This window comes from Anopheles aquasalis, chromosome 2, assembly GCF_943734665.1.
Source record: "Anopheles aquasalis chromosome 2, idAnoAquaMG_Q_19, whole genome shotgun sequence".
Classification (NCBI taxonomy): domain Eukaryota; kingdom Metazoa; phylum Arthropoda; class Insecta; order Diptera; family Culicidae; genus Anopheles; species Anopheles aquasalis.
The window spans coordinates 7,067,831-7,092,500 of NC_064877.1; the positions used below are offsets into that span (position 1 = coordinate 7,067,831).

General features: G+C 50.4%; 9 protein-coding genes across 17 annotated transcripts in view; 8 read left to right on the forward strand and 1 right to left on the reverse strand.

The window, feature by feature from the left end:
• LOC126571010 (sodium/calcium exchanger 3) overlaps positions 1-24,670 on the reverse strand; it is a 112,728-nt gene that overhangs the window by 9,152 nt on the left and 78,906 nt on the right. The gene's annotated exons all lie outside the window — the stretch shown is intronic.
• LOC126571015 (probable cytochrome P450 6a14) lies at positions 2-2,228 on the forward strand. The gene is made up of 2 exons (XM_050229225.1): positions 2-1,325; positions 1,396-2,228. Exons 1-2 carry the CDS (start codon positions 188-190, stop codon positions 1,809-1,811), a joined length of 1,554 nt encoding a protein of 517 aa, XP_050085182.1. The 5' UTR covers positions 2-187; the 3' UTR covers positions 1,812-2,228.
• On the forward strand, positions 2,391-12,143 carry LOC126571017 (cytochrome P450 6a2-like). 3 transcript variants are annotated; one of them, XM_050229228.1, is made up of 2 exons: positions 2,391-3,513; positions 11,706-12,143. In XM_050229228.1, the coding sequence occupies exons 1-2, from the start codon at positions 2,397-2,399 to the stop codon at positions 12,122-12,124; spliced, it is 1,536 nt and encodes a 511-aa protein (XP_050085185.1). In that variant the 5' UTR covers positions 2,391-2,396; the 3' UTR covers positions 12,125-12,143. The 3 variants fall into 3 exon arrangements, with proteins under 3 accessions (XP_050085185.1, XP_050085184.1, XP_050085186.1); XM_050229227.1 differs by lacking the exon at positions 11,706-12,143 and adding an exon at positions 3,588-4,116; XM_050229229.1 differs by lacking the exon at positions 2,391-3,513 and adding an exon at positions 10,640-11,619.
• On the forward strand, positions 5,038-6,774 carry LOC126571016 (probable cytochrome P450 6a14). Its single transcript, XM_050229226.1, has 2 exons — positions 5,038-6,154; positions 6,224-6,774. Exons 1-2 carry the CDS (start codon positions 5,041-5,043, stop codon positions 6,646-6,648), a joined length of 1,539 nt encoding a protein of 512 aa, XP_050085183.1. The 5' UTR covers positions 5,038-5,040; the 3' UTR covers positions 6,649-6,774.
• On the forward strand, positions 7,736-9,389 carry LOC126571018 (probable cytochrome P450 6a14). Its single transcript, XM_050229231.1, has 2 exons — positions 7,736-8,888; positions 8,970-9,389. Exons 1-2 carry the CDS (start codon positions 7,775-7,777, stop codon positions 9,383-9,385), a joined length of 1,530 nt encoding a protein of 509 aa, XP_050085188.1. The 5' UTR covers positions 7,736-7,774; the 3' UTR covers positions 9,386-9,389.
• Positions 15,134-16,888, forward strand: LOC126571023 (juvenile hormone esterase-like). Its single transcript, XM_050229236.1, has 2 exons — positions 15,134-16,566; positions 16,641-16,888. The coding sequence occupies exons 1-2, from the start codon at positions 15,344-15,346 to the stop codon at positions 16,825-16,827; spliced, it is 1,410 nt and encodes a 469-aa protein (XP_050085193.1). The 5' UTR covers positions 15,134-15,343; the 3' UTR covers positions 16,828-16,888.
• Positions 17,710-19,343, forward strand: LOC126571022 (juvenile hormone esterase-like). Its single transcript, XM_050229235.1, has 2 exons — positions 17,710-19,037; positions 19,113-19,343. Exons 1-2 carry the CDS (start codon positions 17,815-17,817, stop codon positions 19,297-19,299), a joined length of 1,410 nt encoding a protein of 469 aa, XP_050085192.1. The 5' UTR covers positions 17,710-17,814; the 3' UTR covers positions 19,300-19,343.
• Positions 19,518-21,293, forward strand: LOC126571013 (probable cytochrome P450 6a14). The gene is made up of 2 exons (XM_050229221.1): positions 19,518-20,739; positions 20,810-21,293. The coding sequence occupies exons 1-2, from the start codon at positions 19,593-19,595 to the stop codon at positions 21,223-21,225; spliced, it is 1,563 nt and encodes a 520-aa protein (XP_050085178.1). The 5' UTR covers positions 19,518-19,592; the 3' UTR covers positions 21,226-21,293.
• LOC126571019 (probable cytochrome P450 6a14) lies at positions 21,667-23,532 on the forward strand. Its single transcript, XM_050229232.1, has 2 exons — positions 21,667-22,859; positions 22,928-23,532. Exons 1-2 carry the CDS (start codon positions 21,749-21,751, stop codon positions 23,341-23,343), a joined length of 1,527 nt encoding a protein of 508 aa, XP_050085189.1. The 5' UTR covers positions 21,667-21,748; the 3' UTR covers positions 23,344-23,532.

Below are 24,670 nucleotides of genomic sequence, written 5' to 3' on the forward strand. Positions count from 1 at the left end.
ACGTGTTCGTGGTTGCTTGGTTTGTTTGGTATGAGCAGGTGGTGATGGTCGTGGTGGCGCTTCTCGCTTTGAGGTGCGGTCCCACGGTTGTGGTGTTGGTGAAACCCGTCACAGCCCCTGTCGACACTGGACTGTCTGCGCCGAAATATCTCGCCGGTCAGTTTTCGGGTGTCGTTCGAGCGGTGCGATGGGTGTTTTCAGTTCGGTGTTGTTGGCTTTCGTTGCGTTGCTTTCGCTCGTTTACTTTTATCTGCGCCAGAAGCATGCATTCTGGAGAAATCGTGGCTTTCCGTGTAAGCCCAATCCGAAGCTGCTGACCGGACACCTGGATCCTTCCGTGCACGGATCGTACGTCAATCAGGAGCTGTACCACTATGCGAAGGCACGTGGCGATCGGTACATTGGGATTAGCTTTTTCTTCATGCCGCTGGTGGTGATCTACGATTTGGAGCTCATCAAAACGATCCTCGTGAAGGATTTCAATGTGTTCCATGATCGCGGTATGTACAGCAACCCGAAGGCGGATCCACTGTCGGGCACTCTGTTCGCGATCGAAGGCCAAGAGTGGCGCACGCTGCGCCAGAAGCTCACTCCGACGTTCACGTCGGGCCGTATGAAGCAAATGTTCGGTACGATGTTGCTGGTGGCGGAACGGTTGCGTGAGGTACTGGGTGCGGCGGATCAGCAGACGTCCTTTTCGGCTGGGCGAGAGATGAAGGACGTGCTGGCACGATTCACCACCGACGTGATCGGAACGTGCGCTTTTGGCATCGAGTGTAACTCGCTGGCCGATCCGGACTCGGAGTTTCTACGGTACGGCAACAAGGTGTTCCAGTTCAAGCTGAGCTCGTTGCTAAAGTTCATCTTTATCATGATGTACATGGAAACGGCCAAGCGGCTGGGCATTAAGGGTACGGACGGTGATGTGGAAGCGTTTTTCATGAATCTGGTCCGGGAGACGGTCGAGCATCGGGAGAAGCACAACATTCAGCGGAACGATTTTTTGAATCTGCTGATCGAGATCAAGAACAAGGGTTCGTTACCTGAGCATGGACACGATGGTGCGACGGAAGGTGATGCCAGTGTCGCCGGCACTGAGCATGGTATGACGATGAACGAGCTTTCGGCTCAGGTGTTTATCTTTTTCCTCGCCGGATTCGAAACGTCCTCGACCACGATGAACTTCTGTTTGTACGAGCTGGCCAAAAATCAGGACATTCAGGAGCGCTTGCGTGAGGAGATCAACGGTGCAATCGAAGCAAACGGAGGTCAACTGACGTACGATGTGGTGATGAACATTCAGTACCTCGATCAAGTTATCAATGGTAAGCGGCACGCAAGGGATTGAAATGATCTGATGGCTACTTTGACCGGTCTGTTTTTTTTTCTCCACAGAAACGCTTCGCAAATATCCACCACTCGAGTCCGTGAATCGCTGCCCGGTACGGGATTACACGATTCCCGGCACGAATCACGTTATACCGCGCGGTGTCCTGGTGTCGGTCCCGATCTACGCCATCCATCACGATCCCGAGTACTACCCCGATCCGGAGCGCTTCGATCCGGATCGATTCACGGAGGAAGCGGTCAAGAATCGTGTCCCGTACACGTATCTTCCGTTCGGTGAGGGTCCTCGGATTTGCATCGGATTGCGCTTCGGGATGATGCAGGTGAAGGTGGGGCTCATTACGATGCTGCGTGACTTCCGGTTTCATCCCAGTAGCCAAACGCCGGATCGAATCACCTTCGACAAGAACATACTAATCCTTTCGCCCTCGAAGGGAAACTATCTGCATATCGAGAAGCTGTAAGGGATTCACAACCAGCTAAATGTACTTTGTCGAAAACATTCGCAATGAATTCATCAAATCATCCCTACGCTAGTCAGTCTTGCACTGCTTATCGTTGTTTCCAAATAAGGCGCGGCATTTTATCACCATCTGATAACGAAGATACGAGTCATAGGTTACTGCTGCTGTGTCATCAGCCTCCCTTTTACTAATCAGCGACGGTTTATGGTAGCCGCGGCAATGAAGATAACAGTTTCACTTCCATATAAGGGACGCACATCACATAATACACGTATCCTAGGTCAGGAATGTGGCCGTACTTAGAAAGAAGAATTCCGTTCCAGTGTCCATCTGTGTATTTGTGAGTCGCCCTCCCCTACGAGAGGGGGAGGTTGTTTTCGGGGATTCGAGATCGCAAATAAATGAATTTCGTGCAAGTCATCGTCACGGCGCGTAATGTGTTGATTGATTGAATTCACACGCACCAACACACATACACAGAGGTGCGAACAGCATAGCATTTGGGAGGGGGAGCGCGAAGTTTATAAAATGGGACCATCAGGTGGGGCCGGCTGCTAGTTTCGTTCCGCTCGTGAAGCAAGCAAGATGGAGCTGATAGGCTACGTGTTGACGGCGCTTTTGTTCGTGGTGTCCATTGCGTACCTGTACGTACGGAGCCGGCACAACTTTTGGCGTGACCGAGGCATTGCCTATCCACGGGAGCAACCGCATCTGCTGTATGGCCACATGAAGGGAGCGTTGGATGCGCGGCACGAGTGTCACATCAATCAGGAGCTGTACAACGATTACAAGCAGCGCGGTGAGCCGATCGGTGGAAAGAGTTTCTTCATCATTCCCAGTCTGATCGTGATCGAGCCCGAGCTGGTGAAGACGATTCTCGTGAAGGATTTCAATGTGTTCCACGATCGTGGTGTGTACAATGATGCGAAGGCGGATCCACTGTCGGCCCATCTGTTTGCGCTGGAGGGGCAACCGTGGCGTCTGTTGCGTCAGAAGCTCACTCCGACGTTCACGTCGGGCCGTATGAAGCAGATGTTCGGTACGATTCAGGAGGTAGCGGAGGAGTTCCGGAAGTATATGGAGGAGAACTGTGATCGGGAGGAGATCGAAATGAAGGACGTGCTGGCGCGCTTCACGACGGACGTGATCGGAACGTGCGCTTTTGGCATCGAGTGCAACACGCTGAAGAACCCGGACTCGGACTTCCGGAAGTACGGCAACAAGGTGTTCGAGCAGGATCTGCTGCTGATGGTGAAGTTCATCTTTGCCTCACTGTTCAAGGGCATTTCGCGGCGGATCGGTGTGAAGCTGACGGACGAGGGTGTGGAGCGGTTCTTCCTGCAGGTCGTCAAACAGACGGTCCAGTACCGGGAGATGAACAATGTGCAGCGGAACGATTTCATGAATCTGCTGCTGCAGATCAAGAACCAAGGGCAGCTTTCGGAGCAGGACGAGGTACAGCTTGGCAAGGGCGAAGCTGGTATGACGATGAATGAACTGGCGGCGCAGGTGTTTATTTTCTTCCTCGCTGGCTTTGAGACGTCCTCAACCACGATGAACTTCTGTTTGTACGAGCTGGCGAAGAATCCGGACATCCAGGAGCGATTGCGTGAGGAGATCAACCGTGCGGTCGAGGATAATGGTGACAAAGTGACGTACGATGTGGTGATGAACATCCAGTACCTCGACAACGTTATCAATGGTAAGGGATAAAGCTTTTGCCATGCCCTAAACCGATTGCATTAATCATCCCTTCCCATTCCCGTGCACTTCCAGAAACGCTACGCAAATACCCACCGGTTGAATCGTTGACGCGAGTGCCGGTCCGTGATTACACCATTCCCGGCACGAAGCATATCATCCCGAAGGACACGCTCGTACAGATACCGGTTTACGCATTGCACCATGACGAAGACCATTACCCCGAACCGGAGTCGTTCAACCCGGATCGCTTTTTGCCGGAAGAAATCCAGCGGCGTCATCCGTACGTGTTCTTGCCGTTCGGTGAGGGACCGCGTATCTGCATTGGGCTGCGATTTGGGGTGATGCAGGCCAAGCTTGGACTGATCACTTTGCTTCGTAATTTCCGCTTTGCGCCAACGTCCCGTACCCCCACGAAAATCGAGTTTGATCCCAAATCCTTCATTCTGTCACCAGTGACTGGTAATTTCCTGAAGGTTGATAAGATAGCGTAGTAAGCTGTTGCAGTGCGATAAGCCGGGTTGCGATTAGATTAAACCACACGCGTATCCAAGATAATACGTATTAAGCGCGTGTTTTAGACACAATCCTATGATGGCATGCGTGATGCACAATAAATGATTAGACTTACTTCAAACACAAAGAGAAGGAGAGAGAGGGCATATCAATTTGTTGGAAAATGTGTTTTTGCGCGCGAAATGTTGAATGTCATTGAATGACACAGCATCAAATGATGGCGAAGCTGGTGAAGCATTCATTAAGGCCACGAAGGTGTATGCTTCTGCTATTTTCATTACAAAATTAAACCAAAATATTCGAAAACACCACAACTACAAGCGCGGTGGCCGTTGAGTTGGTAGCAGCAGAAGAAGGAAAGCTAAAACTCCCGAAGAAAATGCGGGATAGGTCCAGAAAACCCCTTCAAAACAAAAATCCAATTCGTCACGCCTCACGTTCGAGTGCCATTGAACTCAAGCCCAGCCTCCCAGCTGAAGTGTTACGCATGAGTGGAATTAGCGCTTACTGGTCCCCCTTTGTGTGATTCGCTTTCGAGCTTTCGTCGCGAAATAATCCAAAACTGAATTGTGCCGACTCATGCTGCGGTCAGCTTCCCGGTAGGGATGACACAAACATGGCAATGGCGCGCGTAAGGTGGTGATCGAAGAAGCGTTCATCATTGCATCATAAATATGTTCTGTTGGCACCCTTACATCCATGACCGTAGGTATTGGGGTTTTTTGGTTGGCATAGCTATGTTGCCAAAAGCATAGCATAAGCTCCAGCTACAAGTTGGAGATCGTTTGCGCCAAAACTATGCCACTCACACACAGAGCCGCTGGAGAGCGTGCTTTGTGGGGAATGCTGAATGAGTTGGAAGTGTTTAGCTACGAGCAAAATTTGGCTGCGTCATGCTTAGCGCCGTTTGGTGTTGGTGTTTGGTCGCGCCTGTTGGCCTATAAAATGCTCAGCCCCCCGGTAGGTGCGCCTCAGTTAGGACACGGAAGTTGGCCTAAGGTGTGCGCACAAAATGGAAACGATTAGTGTGTTGTTGACGGGTTTTATCTTTCTCGTGTCGATCGTCTATCTGTACATACGGAGCCGGCATAACTACTGGAAGGACAACGGTGTACCGTACGCACCCAATCCGCACTTCTTCTTCGGCCACGTGAAGGGCCAGGCAAGGACGCGCCATGGAGCCGACATCAACCAGGAGCTGTACGAACAGTTCAAGCAACGGGGCCTTCCGTACGGCGGTATTAGCCTTTTCGTAATGCCCTCGTTGATTGTGGTGGATCCGGAGTTGATTAAGACGATCCTCGTGAAGGACTTTAATGTGTTCCACGATCGGGGTGTGTTTACGAACCCGAAGCATGATCCGTTCACCGGCAATCTGTTCGGTCTGGAGGGTAATCCGTGGCGTCTGTTGCGTCAGAAGCTAACGCCAACGTTCACGTCGGGTCGAATGAAGCAGATGTTCGGTACGATCTGGCAGGTAGCACTCGAGCTGGAGCAGTTCATGGAAGATAACCATCGGCAGCCGGAGGTGGAGATGAAGAACATCTTGGGACGCTTCTCGACGGATGTGATCGGGACGTGTGCGTTCGGGATCGAGTGTAACACGCTGAAGAATCCGAGCTCGGACTTCCGGAAGTATGGCAACAAGGCGTTCGAGGTGAATGGGGTACAGTTGATGAAGATTTTCTTCGCCGCATCGTATCCACGCATCGGCCGAAAGCTTGGCGTCACGGTCACGGATAGTGGGGTGACCAAGTTTTTCATGAACATCGTGGACGAAACGGTCCAGTACCGGGAGCAGAACGATGTGAAGCGAAATGATTTCATGAATCTGCTGCTGCAGATTAAAAACAAGGGAAAGCTAGATGATCAAAATGGTGCGACTGTCGGCAAGGGGGGTATTGGATTGTCTCGAGAAGAGCTGGCGGCGCAGGTGTTTATCTTCTTCCTCGCTGGATTTGAAACGTCCTCAACCACGATGAACTTTTGTTTGTACGAGCTTTCCAAGAATCCGGACATTCAGGAGCGCTTGCGTGAGGAGATCAATCGTGCGATCGACGAGAATGGTGGTGAAGTTACGTACGATGTGGTGATGAATATCCAGTACCTCGACAACGTCATCAATGGTAAGCTATGATCAGCGTCTGGTGGGTCGTATACCTAACTAACATCCATTCCATTGATTCAATTTGCAGAAACCCTTCGCAAGTACCCACCGGTTGAAACGTTGACACGGAAAACGTCGAAAGATTATCTGATCCCCGGTACGAAGCATGTCATTCCCGAGGGTACGATCGTGCAAATCCCGGCCTATGCCATCCAGCGTGATCCCGACCACTATCCCGATCCGGAACGGTTCGATCCGGATCGTTTCACACCGGAGGAGGTGAAGAAACGGCATCCGTACGTGTTTATTCCGTTCGGTGAGGGACCGCGTATCTGCATTGGGTTGCGGTTCGGGATGATGCAGACGAAGGTGGGCCTGATTACGCTTCTGCGCAAATTCCGATTTACGCCATCTCATCGCACTCCCGATAAGATAGTGTTTGATCCCAAAGTTTTCACACTGGCCCCTACTGGGGGAAGTTATTTGAAGGTGGAGAAGGTGGCCACGAAATGAATGAAATTCCGTCCGGCAGTCTCTAGGTAGACGTGTGCTAAGAGACATCAGTGTCAGGCAAATCCACAACTTTTATGTTTCGTTAGATAACATTTTATGAGCATCACGTTACGCAGCATAATCGCATTAGCATCATACGAAGGATGCTAAATGAGCATCATTCAAATATATGTTTATTTTATAACAAAGGATGAAAGCTTTTTAATCAAGAGCAGCATATTTTTATCGTCGCTTCTAATCGCAGGCAAAAAAAGATAACGCCGAAGGCAAAGACAACATCTTTATGTGATCTTTTGAAAATTGTGGAATTCAGAGAGATCAAGAAATTACTTTTTCTTTAAATTTCGAACGAATGTTTGTTATGAATCTACTCAAAAAAATTGATTGTGTTAAGAATAAGTGTTAAAATTATTAGAACTAAGATTGAAGGAATGAATTTATTATGTTTTTTAATGATTTATATGCTTTTTTAAAGTACACGAATTCAGTTGAATTACACTGAATTCGTGTACTTTAAACGCTGCTTTAGACGCATTTGATGTGTTTTAATGAAACATTTCCCTTTTCATTTATCTTATCGTACTTGTTATCGTTTAGCAGCACGATTACACAACGTACACAAGATTGCCTCGAGCCCCTTTTGTTTTTAGATAACAGATTACTTTGTTTTCCCCCCTAAAAAATTAATTAGTTTAGCTAATTACTACGGTATATTTGCCTTCTGTTGTATACTTTGATATGGTTTTATTTCGTAGCTTGGTAGAATGGTAGAAAAACTAGCATCTACCCCTGATGAATGATGGGACACGAATCCATCTCAACGCCGTCCGGGGTACAGGAGGGCTTTCGCACTAACACCACAGCACACGAATGGCACCAAGGGGTTTTCTTGAGGTATCTTGGTACAGTGACTTGTGAAAATGTGGCCAAATTTGATAGTCATCGTGGCGATCTAGCATCTCAACGTGCCCACAGCGTCGTGATAGGGTCAGAGTGTCTAGCGATGCGCCTGTATCGGTGACCGTAGCAGTTACTATAAAATGCTGAACTCCGGGAGCCGCCGCTCATTAAGGTGTCGGTGGTGGGAGGCTCAAGTTTGGCACCCGAAAAAAGGGACACTCGAGAGATGGAGCTGATCAATCTGGTGCTAGCGGGGTTCATTTTTGTCGTATCGGCGGCCTATTTCTTCCTGAGGAATAAGCACAACTACTGGAAGGACAATGGGATCCCGTACGCCCCGAACCCGCACATTCTGTTTGGCCATGCGAAGGGCCAGACCCAGACGAAGCACGGCGTAGAGGTCCATCAGGAATGGTATGAGTACTTTAAGAAGCAAGGAGTGCCGTACGGTGGCATTAGCCAGTTCATCGCCCCCGCTCTCATTGTGCTGGACCCGGACCTAGTGAAGCAGGTCCTAGTGAAGGATTTCAATGTGTTCCACGATCACGGTGTCTTTGTGAATGAAAAGGATGATCCACTATCGGCCCATCTGTTTGCGCTGGAGGGCACTCCGTGGCGTTTGTTGCGCCAGAAGCTAACGCCAACGTTCACGTCGGGGCGTATGAAGCAAATGTTCGGTACGATCTGGGAGGTGGGCCAGCATTTGGAGAAGTTTATGCTGGAAAACCACCGCCAGCCGGAGGTGGAGATGAAGGATATCTTGGGGCGCTTCACGACGGATGTGATCGGGACGTGTGCGTTCGGGATCGAGTGCAACACGCTCGACAATCCGGACTCGGATTTCCGAAAGTACGGCAACAAATCGTTCGAAATCAACCCGATGATTATGTTCAAGTTTTTCCTCGCATCGGCCTACCCCAAGCTTATCCGTGCGCTCAAGATGAAGATCACGTTCGACGATGTGGAGAGCTTTTTCCTCGGAATTGTGCGTGAAACGGTGGCATATCGTGAGAAGAACAATGTGAAGCGAAACGATTTCATGAATCTGCTGCTGCAGATCAAGAACAAGGGGAAGTTGGACGAGAACGACAACGAGGTCGTCGGTAAGGGTGAGGTTGGCATGACGAACGAAGAATTGGCGGCCCAGGCGTTCGTGTTTTTCATCGCCGGATTCGAGACTAGTTCGACCACGCAAAGTTTCTGTCTGTACGAGCTGGCGAAGAATCCGGACATCCAGGAGCGATTGCGTGAGGAGATCAACCGTGCGATCGGCGACAATGGTGGTCAAGTGACGTACGATGTGGTTATGGGCATCCAGTATCTGGATCAAGTTATCAATGGTAAGCAGTGGCAACGAAAGCACTGTTCAACCATTCAGATTCCACGTTGCTCATTTCCCTCTCTCGATCTCTCATTTACAGAAACGCTTCGAAAGTATCCGCCCGTTGAAGGACTGAACCGTGTAGCGGACGTCGATTATACCATTCCCGGAACGAAGCATGTCATTCCGAAACGCACACTGGTTCAGATCCCGGTGTACGCCCTTCAAAACGATCCCGACTTCTTCCCCGATCCGGAACGGTTCGATCCGGAACGGTTCCACCCGGAAGAGGTAAAGAAACGGCATCCTTATGTGTTCCTACCGTTCGGTGAGGGACCACGCATCTGCATCGGACTACGTTTTGGGCTGATGCAGACGAAGGTGGGCCTGATTACGCTCTTGCGCAAATTCCGGTTCTCACCCTCAGCCAACACTCCGACCAAGGTGACCTTCGATCCGAAAATGATCACCCTTTCGCCAATAAACGGAAACCATCTGAAGGTGGAGCTGTTGTAGTGAACTTCTGTGAAGAGTTGTTGCTATACTGTTTGTACCTTTACGCGATGTCGCGTCAGTGTTATCTAGGATATACGCTCTAGCGATGATATTATAACTTAAATAAACAACATTTAATTGAACAAGCCGTGACTTGAACATTTGTGTAAAATCACGACTCAACCAGTTCCTCGCTCTGCAGTTGCGCTTCTTATCAGCTCTGTTTCAGATGCACACGCGATGAGTTGACCAAATACACGCCATGATAAGCAGTGCACACGAGACGCTCCACTAGAGTGAACACGCGTATGACCGAGAGAAGTACACAGCGTACCTAATGATGTGCCGAATTTTTTTTTATTTTTATTTGCGAACTTTAAGGTCCTGAGTTGCGACCTCAAAACGGGAGTGGGTTTCGGTTCCGCTGCGATGACATAGCAAAACGTGGTTTGCCATTGCAGATAGCGAAAGATCAAAGATTTGTGTTTATTTTGTCTTCTCCCCTCCCAGCTACGCGCGTATAGCGTTATGCTACACCGCAACACCGCAACACATTCATGCGGTATCGGGAAGACAACCAAATTTTGAAGTACCGTGTCAGTGTGGTTGGGGCACCCCGCCTTCGAACGGAAGACCTTGGACGCTTTGGACAATGTGTGCACACCAAACCGCGAGCAGCGTTGTGTGAGCGTGAATTGCGTCTCCACTTTTTTTTGCCGTCTTCCCCCTCTCTATCAACAGGTTCGCTTTGAAGTGATCTTCGAGTTTTGGCACGACAGCCTCATTACGATGGCCGTTCAATAGCTTCGTTGGTTGATGATTGACGAAAGGGGTGTTGGTGCTTTGCTTTGCGCTGGAGGTTGCGTAATGGGTTTTTGATGAACATTCTCATTGATGAAATTGGAAGTTGATCTACGGTGAGTTAAAATGTTTAGACTTCCGGAATGTTCTTCTCCGTAAAGCGGGTTCTATAGCATCTGGCAAACAAATAGAAAATGTTGAGAAATAGATAAAAAAGGGGTCTGCGGGCCTAGGAACCGTGCCCCCGGGCCGATAATTCCATTATAATCCCACAGATTTGCCGGCTGCTTAGGCCGAAGTCTGGTTTGAAATTATGCAACGTTCCGTTATCATGTGAAATCATAGGGTGGTGGTCGTATGATAAGAATCATTCTTACGAAATCAGTCTGACTTCATCGAGTTTACGGTGTTCGATCACTTGGACTCACTCCACCAGTAGTATGATCTGAGTTGCTTAGCAAGGTGCCAGGACCGCGTGCCAGAGGCGTTCCGCACGATGCCGATCGTCGAGTTTTGGTTGGCACTAAGCGCAACCACCCTTCTGGTGGTTGGTTTCAGTTTGTGTCTATTGTTAGATAAACGACGATCGCTGTGGGTCGATCGACGGTTTCCGGGCACGGGCAGAACGGCACCCCTGTACGGTGATTACAGGACACTCGAGCACCGCATGTACACGAACCAGCGGCTGTATCGTGCGTTCAAGGCAAGAAGGTGGCCTATCGGCGGTGCGGTTCTCTATCTGACACCCTGTGTCATTCCTATCGACCGTGAAGTGATTGAGTACGTGCTGAGTGAGGAGTTTATCAAGCTTCCAACGATCCGGTGGAACCGTGAGTTGATCCGGAGTTGGCAAGAATTCGAAGACGCACACTATGAAGCATTGTTGGGTCTTATCGCTAAGGAAAGTGAAACGATTGCGACCAGTGTGAGCAGTTCGGAGGAGGGGCAGTGCGTGAAAGCCATCGTAGAACAATTCACAATGCGCATATTGATCCGGAGCGTATTTGGAACCAACTGTGATCATCAGTTAGAGACAGTGAAGCAGCTGCTCCTCGAGAATCGTACCAGTTTGTTGGAGAAGATCATTCAAACGGCTTTTCCAGGTTCAACCAATGTTCAGCAACTGCTGAATGTTTTCATCCCGAATGGAAACTCTAAATGGAGGCAGCTGATGAAAGAGCTGTTCACGAATGCATCAAACGATCGTGGGCCAAGCTTCCTCGCGTTTCTCAAACAGAAACAATCGGATGAGGATCTGCTCGGTATGGTGGCGCCCGATGACACTCAACACTCTTTACTGCACCTAATGCGAACTGTCTTCTACACCACGTCCGGAACGATCGTCGCGTGTTTGTACGAGCTCGCGCGCCATCATGACATACAAGATCGCCTGCACGCGGTGCTAAAAAACTGCGACAACTCAATGACGGATTACCTGGACAACGTGATCACGGGTGAGTTGCGTTTTGTTGTTCCTTTCACTTTACCAACACACGCGACGATCGCTCATTATCTCTGCTGCCTTTGCGGCTTCCTCTAGAAACGCTACGCAAGTATCCACCTCAGGATGAGATCTCCTTTACGTCGCTAACGAGCTGCCGGTTGCCGGAATGCGATCTAGTCATACCACGCAACACTCGGGTTATCATTCCAACGTATGCGCTTCATCGGGATGCGGACTGCTATCCAGATCCGATGCGCTTTGACCCGGAGCGCCCGGTAGCCACTTCCAGCCACTTTTATCATCCGCTGGGCGTAGATAGCGTTAACCTTGGATCCACCTTCGCTATGCTGATGGTAAGGGTGGCGCTGACTAAGCTGTTGCTGCACTGGCAGGTGGATGTATCGACGAGTACCCCGACCGAGCTGGACGCGTCTCCGGAATCTGCCCTGCCTTATCATCGAGGAAAGGTGGAGCTAGTGATAAGGAGATATGGAAGTAGCACGGCTTGTCAATAAATAGATCCTATATCTAGACTCCAGACCGTGAGGGTGCGATAATTGGTCGTCTTTATCTGATAAAAAAGAATGCCGAAATCATCTTTTGTGAGGTCAGTACCGTCAGTGCTCTAAGACAAAACTGATTTTAATTATAAAGCACCTTGTTGCGCTACTATTGGACGCGTACTCACACTAGCTGCTTTGAACATCATTAATCACAGGACAGATATCAATCGGCGATCAATCTTACTATAGCAGTACTGCAGCGATCGCTTGCCAATAAAAGGATGTGTTATGGTTTTAGATTAGGATAATCTAATCGGCCCCAATTTCCGGAAATCCCAGAACGCCATTTGACCATTCCTATAAAAAGCTTGCAGCGTCCGCCTTTCAGAGCATTCGGTAGTGGACGTGTAAGGAAGAATGATAATGTGGCTTCGTCTGTTCTCCACTGTCAGCTTGCTGACGGCCTGTGCCTTAGGTCAAACGGCGGTAGGTTAGGAAGATCGAATGGATTGAAGAATTCTAATACTAAGGAGGACGCGTTTCTACTTCTAGGATCGCCCCATTGTCAGTACTACAGCCGGTCAGGTGCAGGGTACGACGGAACAATGCGGTCTGTTCTGTACGTATTATTCGTTCAAAGGCATTCCCTACGCAGAACCACCACTCGGTGCACTCCGATTCAGTGATCCAGTAACAAAGGGTGCGTGGAGTGGTGTGCGGGATGCAAGCAGCCATGGAGCAACATGCCCATCGCAGGATATGGCACCGACAGAGAGTGAGGACTGTTTGTTCCTGAATGTCTACACTCCATCGCTGATCGGTACGCGACCGATCATGGTGTTTATCCCCGGTGGTGGCTACAGTGGTGGTTCCGGCGATGACGCCTTGTACGGTGGCGAGCACTTTATGGTCGAGGATGTGGTGATCGTTACCCTCAACTATCGTTTGGGTGCACTAGGATTCCTGAGTACGGGCGATCGCGCAGCGGCCGGTAACTGGGCTCTGAAGGATTGTATCGAGGCGCTACGCTGGGTGCAACGGAATGCTCTGGCGTTTGGTGGTGATCCAAGCAGTGTCACGATCTTTGGCCAATCGGCCGGTGGTGCACTCGTCCACATCCTTACACTCTCGCCTCTGAGCAGTGGATTATTCCAGAAAGCCATAGCTCACAGTGGATCGGCACTCAATTCCTGGGCAGTTCAAACGAACCCTCGGTTCTACGCGAATCGTCTAGCAAGCGCACTCGGTGTGCCTTCCGGAGACACGGTGGCCATGGTGAACGCTTTGCGCTCCATCCCATACCGCCAAATTGTTGCGCTCCAGAATAATTTATGGTTACTTAACGAGGTCGAGCAGCTAAGTCCACTCGATTTCGGTCCAGTCGTCGAACCGAGTGATACTCCTGGCGCAGTCGTTCTACCGCAGCTACCGATCGATATTATGGATGCTGGTACGTTCCAGCCCGTTCCACTCATGACTGGGTTCACCGATATGGACTCACTGTTGTTTACGCCCACCTGGAGCACAGTGAATCCGGGATTCTTTCAAACGTTCAACAATGATCCTCACCTGCTGGTACCGATCGTCTGGAACATTGCCCGTGGTAGCGCCGGATCGAGTGCCGTCAGCCAAGCCATCGCGCAGCACTACTGGCAGGGCCTACCGTTGACTTTCCCGCGTTTGGAACAATTCTCGCGCTACATGACCGATCTTCTGTATTCGTATGGAATAATAGAGACGGCACGGCGACACTCTCTTCGCACGCCGGTCTACGTCTACCAGTTCGCATACGTAGGAGATCTTAATTTGTACAGGCAATTGCTGGGTCCATTAATCGGTATCCCAGGTGCAGTCCACGCAGATGATCTGTGCTATCTGTTCGAATGTAAGTCACTCTCGGTCGGTGCGATTCCACCAACAAGCCATGCCATCACGGTGCGCAATCGTATGCTGCGGCTGTGGACCAACTTTGCCAAGTATGGGTACGTATAGGAAGCTGCCCCTTTGTGTGTATCGATCGATCGAACGATCGTTCATCGGTTGTTCCTCTTTTTCAGCAATCCAACTCCAACCGTGGATCCATTGCTGCAGAACATCAACTGGTCTCCTATTGCTAGCGGTACAGTGAACGTGGCACTTAACATCGCTCAGAACCTGGTCCCTGGTCCGAATCCCGTTGCCTCACGCTATAATCTTTGGCAGGATCTAGCTCAACGCTATGGCAACAATATTTTCCGTAATTAGTTCTGCATCCGTCCGCTATTGTGATCAGCTGTTGAGTAAATAAACGAGTTCTCTGAAAAGCAATTTAAATAATATCCCTACTGTATGTGGACCTTCCTCTATAAAATCTCGTTTACGCCACGAACAAGCTGTCGGTAACGAGTACCACGGGCGAACTGGAATCTGTCATGACTTATCAACGAGGAAAAGTGGGGCTAGTGATAAGGGTATATGGAAGTAGCAGCGCTTGTCAACAAATAGATACGATATCTTCTCAGCATCGATGTCACGAGACCGTGATGGTGCTATAACTGGTCGTCTTTATCTTGAACCGATAGAGGCGAATGCCGAAAGTGCTCTAAGACAAAACTGATTTCCAAAATGTTCCAGTGTTTTTGGTTTACCATTCGCTTCGCACTCATATTAGCTGTTATCATCACTTTATTCATTATCATTAATCACAGGTCAGGTATTAACAGGAGATTAATCTCACTACAGTTGTACCTCATCGACCGCTTGCCAATAAAATGATATGTTATGGTTTCAGATTAGGATAATCTAATCAGCTCCAATTTCCGGAAATCCCAGAACGAATTTCGACCACTCATATAAAAGCCTTAAATTGTCCGCCTTACAGAGCATTCGGTAGTGGACGTGTAAGGAAGAAATATAATGTGGCTTCGTCTGTTCTTCACTGTCAGCTTGCTGACGGCCTGTGCCTTAGGTCAAACGGCGGTAGGTTAGGAAGATCGAATGGATTGAAGAATTCTAATACTAAGGAGGACGCGTTTCTACTTCTAGGATCGCCCCATTGTCAGTACTACAGCCGGTCAGGTGCAGGGTACGACGGAACAATGCGGTCTGTTCTGTACGTATTATTCGTTCAAAGGCATTCCCTACGCAGAACCACCACTCGGTGCACTCCGATTCAGTGATCCAGTAACAAAGGGTGCGTGGAGTGGTGTGCGGGATGCAAGCAGCCATGGAGCAACATGCCCATCGCAGGATATGGCACCGACAGAGAGTGAGGACTGTTTGTTCCTGAATGTCTACACACCATCGCTGATCGGTACGCGACCGATCATGGTGTTTATCACCGGTGGTGCCTACAGTGGTGGTTCCGGTGATGACGCGTTGTACGGTGGAGAGCACTTTATGGTCGAGGATGTGGTGATCGTGACCATCAACTATCGTTTGGGTGCACTAGGATTTCTGAGTACGGGCGATCGAGCAGCGGCCGGTAACTGGGCTCTGAAGGATTGTATCGAGGCGCTACGCTGGGTACAACGGAATGCTCTGGCGTTTGGTGGTGATCCAAACAGTGTCACGATCTTTGGCCAATCGGCCGGTGGTGCAATCGTCCATTTCCTTACGCTCTCACCACTCAGCAGTGGATTATTCCAGAAGGCCATAGCTCACAGTGGATCGGCGCTCAATTCCTGGGCAGTTCAAACGAACCCTCGATTCTACGCGAATCGTCTAGCAGACGCGCTCGGTGTGCCTTCCGGAGACACGGTGGCCATGGTGAACGCTTTGCGCTCCATCCCATACCGCCAAATTGTTGCACTGCAAGAGAATATAGTGACACTTCCCGGAGGAGCACTGCTAAGACCGATTGATTTCGGTCCAGTCGTCGAACCGAGTGATACTCCTGGAGCTGTCTTTTTATCCCAGCTACCGATCGATATCATCGACTCCGGTACATTCCAGCCCGTTCCACTCATGACTGGGTTCACTGATATGGACTCGCTGATGTTTACGCTCACCTGGAGTGCAGTGAATCCGTCGTTTTTCGAAACATTTAACAATGATCCTCACCTGCTGGTACCGATCGTCTGGAACATTGCCCGTGGTAGCGCCGGATCGAGTGCCGTCAGCCAAGCCATCGCGCAGTATTATTGGCAGGGTCAATCGCTGTCTTTCGTGCAGCTGGAACCGTTCTCGCGCTACATGACCGATCATCTGTTTGCTTATGGTGTGCTAGAGACGGCACGGAGGCACTCCCTTCGCACGCAGGTTTACGTCTACCAATTCGCGTACGAAGGAGATCTTAATCTGGTCAAGCAGTCGCTGGGTTCACCAATCGGTATCCCTGGTGCCGTTCATGGCGACGATCTATGTTATCTGTTCGAACCGAAGTCACTCTTGGTCGGTGCGATTCCACCAACAAGCCATGCCATCACGGTGCGCAATCGTATGCTGCGGCTGTGGACCAACTTTGCCAAGTATGGGTACGTATAGGAAGCTCCCCCTTGTGTGTATCGATCGATCGAACGATCGTTCATCGGTTGTTCCTCTTTTTCAGCAATCCAACTCCAACCGTGGATCCATTGCTGCAGAACATCAACTGGTCTCCTATTGCTAGCGGTACAGTGAACGTGGCACTCAACATCGCTCAGAACCTGGTCCCTGGTCCGAATCCCGTTGCCTCACGCTATAATCTTTGGCAGGATCTAGCTCAACGCTATGGCAACAATATTTTCCGTAATTAGTTCTGCATCCGTCCGCTATTGTGATCAGCTGTTGAGTAAATAAACGAGTTCTCTGAAAAGCAATTTAAATAATATCCCTACTGTATGTGGACCTTCCTCTATAAAATCTCTTTTACGCCACGAACAAGCTGTCGGTAACGAGTACCACGGGCGAACTGGAATCTGTCATGACTTATCAACGAGGAAAAGTGGGGCTAGTGATAAGGGTATATGGAAGTAGCAGCGCTTGTCAACAAATAGATACGATATCTTCTCAGCATCGATGTCACGAGACCGTGATGGTGCTATAACTGGTCGTCTTTATCTTGAACCGATAGAGGCGAATGCCGAAAGTGCTCTAAGACAAAACTGATTTCCAAAATGTTCCAGTGTTTTTGGTTTACCATTCGCTTCGCACTCATATTAGCTGTTATCATCACTTTATTCATTATCATTAATCACAGGTCAGGTATTAACAGGAGATTAATCTCACTACAGTTGTACCTCATCGACCGCTTGCCAATAAAATGATATGTTATGGTTTCAGATTAGGATAATCTAATCAGCTCCAATTTCCGGAAATCCCAGAACGAATTTCGACCACTCATATAAAAGCCTTAAATTGTCCGCCTTACAGAGCATTCGGTAGTGGACGTGTAAGGAAGAAATATAATGTGGCTTCGTCTGTTCTTCACTGTCAGCTTGCTGACGGCCTGTGCCTTAGGTCAAACGGCGGTAGGTTAGGAAGATCGAATGGATTGAAGAATTCTAATACTAAGGAGGACGCGTTTCTACTTCTAGGATCGCCCCATTGTCAGTACTACAGCCGGTCAGGTGCAGGGTACGACGGAACAATGCGGTCTGTTCTGTACGTATTATTCGTTCAAAGGTATTCCCTACGCAGAACCACCACTCGGTGCACTCCGATTCAGTGATCCAGTAACAAAGGGTGCGTGGAGTGGTGTGCGGGATGCAAGCAGCCATGGAGCAACATGCCCATCGCAGGATATGGCACCGACAGAGAGTGAGGACTGTTTGTTCCTGAATGTCTACACTCCATCGCTGATCGGTACGCGACCGATCATGGTGTTTATCCCCGGTGGTGGCTACAGTGGTGGTTCCGGCGATGACGCCTTGTACGGTGGCGAGCACTTTATGGTCGAGGATGTGGTGATCGTTACCCTCAACTATCGTTTGGGTGCACTAGGATTCCTAAGTACGGGCGATCGCGCAGCGGCCGGTAACTGGGCTCTGAAGGATTGTATCGAGGCGCTACGCTGGGTGCAACGGAATGCTCTGGCGTTTGGTGGTGATCCAAGCAGTGTCACGATCTTTGGCCAATCGGCCGGTGGTGCAATCGTCCACATCCTTACGCTCTCACCACTGAGTACTGGATTATTCCAGAAAGCCATAGCCCAGAGTGGAGTAGCGCTCAATTCTTGGTCGTTTCAAACGAACCCTCGATTCTACGCGAATCGTTTAGCGAACGCGCTCGGTGTACCTTCCGGAGACACGGTGGCCATGGTGAACGCTTTGCGCTCCATCCCGTATCGACAGATCGTTGCACTGCAAGATAATATAGTGACACTTCCTTCCGCCTCACTATTAAGTCCGATTGATTTCGGTCCAGTCGTCGAACCGAGTGATACTCCTGGGTTGATCGTTCTACCGCAGCTACCGATCGATATTATGGATGCTGGTACGTTCCAGCCCGTTCCACTCATGGCCGGATTCACCGATATGGACTCTCTGATGTTTACGCTCACCTGGAGCTTACTGAATCCGGCGTTCTTTGAACCGTTCAACAATGATCCTCACCTGCTGGTACCGAACGTCTGGAACGTTGCTCGTGGTAGCGCAGGATCGAGTGCCGTCAGTCAAGCCATCGCGCAGCACTACTGGCAGGGTCAACCGCTGTCTTTCGTCCAGCTGGAACCATTCACGCGCTACATGACCGATCTTTTTTATTCGTATGGAATAATAGAGACGGCACGGCGACACTCCCTCCGTACGCCGGTTTACGTCTACCAATTCGCGTACGAAGGAGATCTTAATCTGGTCAGGCAATCGCTAGGCCCACTAATCAGTATCCCAGGAGCGATCCACGGAGATGATCTGTGTTATCTGTTCGAACCGAAGTCACTCTCGGTCGGTGCGATTCCACCAACAAGCCATGCCATCACGGTGCGCAATCGTATGCTGCGGCTGTGGACCAACTTTGCCAAGTATGGGTACGTATAGGAAGCTCCCCCTTTGTGTGTATCGATCGATCGAACGATCGTTCATCGGTTGTTCCTCTTTTTCAGCAATCCAACTCCAACCGTGGATCCATTGCTGCAGAACATCAACTGGTCTCCTATTGCTAGCGGTACAGTGAACGTGGCACTCAACATCGCTCAGAACCTGGTCCCTGGTCCGAATCCCGTTGCCTCACGCTATAATCTTTGGCAGGATCTGGCACAACGCTACGGGAACAACATTTTTCGTAGCTAGATCCGTCCACCATCGTGTGCAGCTGTTGAGTAAATAAACGATTTCCCCAGACCACGTCGGAACAAAGGTCGAGATAAGCAACCAGTGTGTGCGTGTTTACGTGACTAATACCCCAGGTCTTAAGCGATTTAACATGGGCCGCTGGGTCGGTTGGCGGAGTGTTGGTTAATCGATCGATTGTGAGGCAGTCGACGCACTGCAGCAGTGCAGATATCTCTACCCGCTAGTGCTATCTCGCCTTCGTTACCGTGCGGATCGTTGTGTCGTTGTTCGTTCATAGCAACCGCGTCACGATGATTGGGGTTCTTTTGGTGCTACTGGCTACGGCCGCTGGACTGCTGTATCACTTCGCCCAGCGACGTTTCCAGTACTGGAGTGATCGTGGCGTTCCTCAGCTCGATGGATCACTACCGATGGGCAGCATGAAGGGGATAGGCCGTGAGCTGAGCATGAACGATCTGCTCGATCGCGTGTACTATCGCTTCCACAAGCAGTCACCGGTAGCCGGACTTTACTTTCTCATCAATCCGGTACTCCTCATGCTCGATCTGGATGTCGTGAAGCAGGTGCTGGTAAAGGATTTTAACAGTTTTCACGATCGCGGTATGTACGTGAACGAGCGGGACGATCCGATGTCCGGGCATCTGTTTTCGATCGGTGGTGAACGGTGGCGCTATCTGAGGAACAAGCTTAGCCCCACCTTTACCTCCGGCAAGATCAAACAGATGTTCGGTACGATCCAGGAGATCGGTGGTGAGTTCCTGTCCACGGTTGAGGGGCATATGGACAGGGGAGAGCCACTCGATATGAAACAACTGGCCCAGTGGTTCACCTGTGATGTGGTGGGTTCGTGCGCATTCGGCATTCAGTGTGGTTCGCTCAAGAACGGTGGCTCCGAGTTGCTCGAGATCGGTAGCCGAGTGTTCCGGCAGACACCGCCCCGTATGCTGTACAACATAGCGGTGTCCACGTTCCCGAGTCTTTCCCGTGCCCTTGGTTTGCCACTGTTTCCGAAAGACTTTCGAACGTACTTCCGTGAGATGGTCCGATCGACGGTTGAACACCGGGAGCAGCATCAGATCGAGCGGAACGATTTTCTCAATCTGCTCATTCATTTGAAGAATCGCGGACGACTTGAGCCGACCAACGAGGAACCCGGGGACACGGAGGCCGTCGGCGAGCTAGGGCAGTCCGAGACCGACTCCGAGAAGCTCACCCTGGACGAGGTGTCGGCGCAATCGTTCGTGTTTTTCTTCGCCGGCTTCGAAACGTCTTCGACGACGCTCACTTTTGCCCTGTTTCTGCTCGCTAGCCATCCGGAAGAGCAGGAACGGTGTCGGAAAGAGATACTGGATAAGCTGGCCAGCGATGGGACCGGTGAACATTCCATCACGTACGAGGCACTCAAGCAGATGACCTACCTGGACCAAGTGATCTACGGTAGGTGTTCCTAGGGCTCACGATGTTCTGACGGTCATCACGCCAATAATCTTCTCTCTTCCCGTTTTAGAGACACTTCGCATCTATCCCGCGGTTGGTTTGTTGATGCGCGTCGTCTCGAAACGCGTCCATCTAGAAGCGGCCAACGTGACGCTTGAAAAGGGCACAAAGGTGATGATACCGGTCAATGCGATCCATCACGATCCCGAGCTGTACCCGGAGCCGTACAGCTTCCGACCGGAGCGATTCACCCCGGAGGCGATCAAGGAGCGTCACTCGCACGCCTACCTTCCATTCGGCGATGGACCACGGAACTGTATCGGTATGCGATTCGGACTGCTGGAGGTGAAGTTCGGAATTGTGCAGCTGCTGAGCAAGCTACGGTTCACCGTGCACCCGAAAACGTCGCTACCACTACGGATGGCCAAAAATTCGGGCTTCCTCGAGGCCGAAGGCGGTATCTGGTTGAGCGCTACACGATTGTAGCGCGCATACCGGACCACACCCAATCCGTTTCCCTCTAGCAAGACAGCATAATATATTTTAAGACAGAACAGCCTCAACTTTGACTACATTTAAGGGGGACGTGCTTGGATTAAAATAGAAATTTGATAATCGAATTGCCGGAACGCGACCATCCACCCCATGGGGTGCGGTTCTACGCAGTTCATAAACCGCAAACCGTGGAATGTGTTGTGCTATCTTGTGTCGAGTTGTGGGTCGGGCGACGAGAAGGGCAAACCAATTGAGATGACCAAACCAAACGATATCTGGTAGCGCCCGCAGCGCCACAGTGTGTGGTCGTATGCGTGTGTGCGAGTTTGCACAAGTCACTGGCACGCACCACCACCACTGGCAGCATCGAGCATTCGCGCATGAGGGACCACAACCAACCCCAGATCGAGAATATCATCATTCCAAGCCGCTCAGTCTGTGTCTGACATTGAGCAAGGCCAGTAGGGGCCGCTGCGCCGTCAGTAAACGTATCGCTTGTGTTAAACCGTGTACGATGGATTACATCAGCGTGTTGCTGTATCTGGTGTTGCCCATTTTGGGCCTCGGGTATTATTACACCCGGCAGCTGTACAGCTACTGGAGCGCCCGTGGAATACCGCAGCTGGAAGCCTCGTTCCCGGTCGGCAACATGAAGGATGTGGGGCGGAAACTGCACTTCAATGACGTCATGAAGGTGGCCTACGATATGGGCAAATCGCTCGGCAAACCGTTCGTCGGACTCTACTTCATGCTCAAGCCGGTGCTGATCCTCACCGATCTCGACATGGTGAAGCGAGTGTTGGTGAAGGATTTTAACAGCTTTCACGATCGGGGATTGTACGTGAACGAGCGAGATGATCCCCTGTCCGGGCATCTGTTTGCGATCGATGGCGAACGGTGGCGCTATCTGAGGAACAAGCTTAGCCCCACCTTTACCTCCGGCAAGATCAAGCAAATGTTTGTGACGATCCGTGAGATTGGCGACGAGTTTCTCGGTTCGGTCACCAAGTACGTGGAGCGCAATGAACCGATCGATATTAAGCTGCTGTGTCAGTGCTTCACCTGTGATGTGGTGGGCTCGTGTGCGTTCGGATTGCAGTGTAACTCGCTGAAGAATGAAGGATCAAAGTTGCTCACGATTGGCGATGAAGTGTTTAAGCCACCGGCGTGGCGCAACATGTACACATTTCTGTTGATATCTTTGAAGGAGTTGGCCTACAAGTTACATCTACGAGCTTTGCCAAATAGCGTAACGGAGTACTTCTCAGGTTTGGTGAGCGATACGGTCGCACATCGAGAGAAGAACCTGATCGAGCGGCCCGATTTCCTGAACATGCTGATCCAGCTCAAGAACAAGGGTACGGTCGAGGGGGATGCACCGGGAACCGGGGCGGATCACGAGAAGCTTACGCTGAACGAGGTGTCCGCGCAAGCATTCGTGTTCTTCTTCGCCGGGTTCGAAACGTCCTCGACGACGCTATCGTTTGCACTGTTCGAGCTGGCCAACAACCCGGAAATCCAGGAGAAGGTACGGGAGGAGGTGATCGGTAAGCTGCAGCAACACGACAACCAGATCACGTACGAAGCACTAAAGGAGATGACGTACCTCGATCAGGTCATCAATGGTAAGACCAAACCATCAATCGGTTATGAACGATTTTTTTTCATGTCATTTCATCTCTTCCTCGGTCAGAAACCCTGCGCATGTACCCACCGGTGCCACAATTGGTCCGAGTTGCCACGAAACCTTACGCGGTGGACTCGGAGAAAATAACGCTCGAGAGGGACTCCATGTTGATGATACCGATCTATGCGATCCATCACGATCCCAACATCTACCCCAACCCGCACGTATTCGATCCGGATCGTTTTACGTCGGAAGCCGTCCATGCACGTCACACAAATGCGTTCCTTCCGTTCGGTGATGGACCACGGAACTGTATCGGTATGCGATTCGGACTGCTGGAGGTAAAGTTCGGAATTGTGCAGCTGCTGAGCAAGCTACGGTTCACGGTGAGCTCGCGAATGCAAATGCCCTTGCAAATATCTAAGGCAGCCTCGATTCTCGAAGCCGAAGGTGGCATCTGGCTGAACGGTACCAAGCTGTAGCGGAGAGCCTATCGGTGCCGTGAGTGCAATACTAACTAACTAACAATTAACGTGCTGAAACTGGCATGGCACCGGGCCGTCGCTCTAACATTACTTACAATGGAAACGATCCTGTCAATGTGTGACTGTTCCGCGATGTGAAATGAAGAAAATGAAATAAATGGAAATTATAACGCCACTGACAGAACACGTACATCGTAAACACATAAACACGTAAGACGGCGCAAAAGGAAACGAGTCCAGAGTGATTGATTAGAAGTAGGCTAATTAATATACGCAGCCCCCGAGGTTTGCGGTCGTATCGAGAGAAGTTCAATTTGCAAATTAGAATGAATACATCATTTCAGCCTTTCCTGGTGCGATTCTTTCGCCACAACCAACACCACGAACATCCATCATCGACCAAGCAGCAGGAGGAGGAGTAGGAACCAGGAAAGAGGGACGATGGTCACGTATGGCCATTAATCAAATGTCATTCCGCCGCCCACAGTCACACATTCCGGCGGTTCCGTCTAAGCAAATTTTTGCTGCTTCCTGCCAATCTATTGTTCCATGTCTGCATTGTCAGCTCCAAACAATAAATTACAATTAATATTCCAGAATTCACGCCCGGCTCATTGGTCCCTATAGCCCGATGTTCCTGGTGTGTCAGGTGAGGATTGTGACGATGGTGAGTTATCAATAGAAACGGACCACCGGAGCACCGGTAATGTCACTGTTGGGTGGGGCAATCGGGACGCTCCGAGAAGCTCCGACAAATTGACGTGCCCGCCAAGTGGGAACACCAAGAAGGAGAAGGTCAGAACGGGCGCGCGCCAGAGAGCAAAGTGCTTACGCGTTCGCCTCGAGCTAGACGATAAATTTTGTCGAATCAATAGGGTGTGCGCGACAGCACGCCGCGGCAGTACTACCTTCCAGCCTGGTAGCCAACGACAAAGCCATTGTTGGGCGCAGTCAGGTAGGTTGCAAAGGGAGGTATTTCATTTTCCCGCAGGAAATGTGTTTCCATTCATTCATTGGCTGTGACGGCCGTTTCGGGAGGGTCGTGAGGTTTCACCGCATCGGAGCGCCGGTAGCCGTCGTCATTCGCGAGTCCTTCGAGTGCCGACGAATAAACTAGAATCGTTGCGCTGAAATGGAAGTAATATGTCTTCCCTCTCTCCCCAGGTTGCGCATCCCCCTCGGGGGAGGCACATGGTGATCGTTCAAGGTATGCATTTGGTAGCTGGCACCGAAAGCGAGCGACCTGTCCTGGATGAAGGTGGAGTGATGTGCCGAAATTGAATTAAATTTTATTCGCTACCATTTTGCATGCCCGATGGCGTAG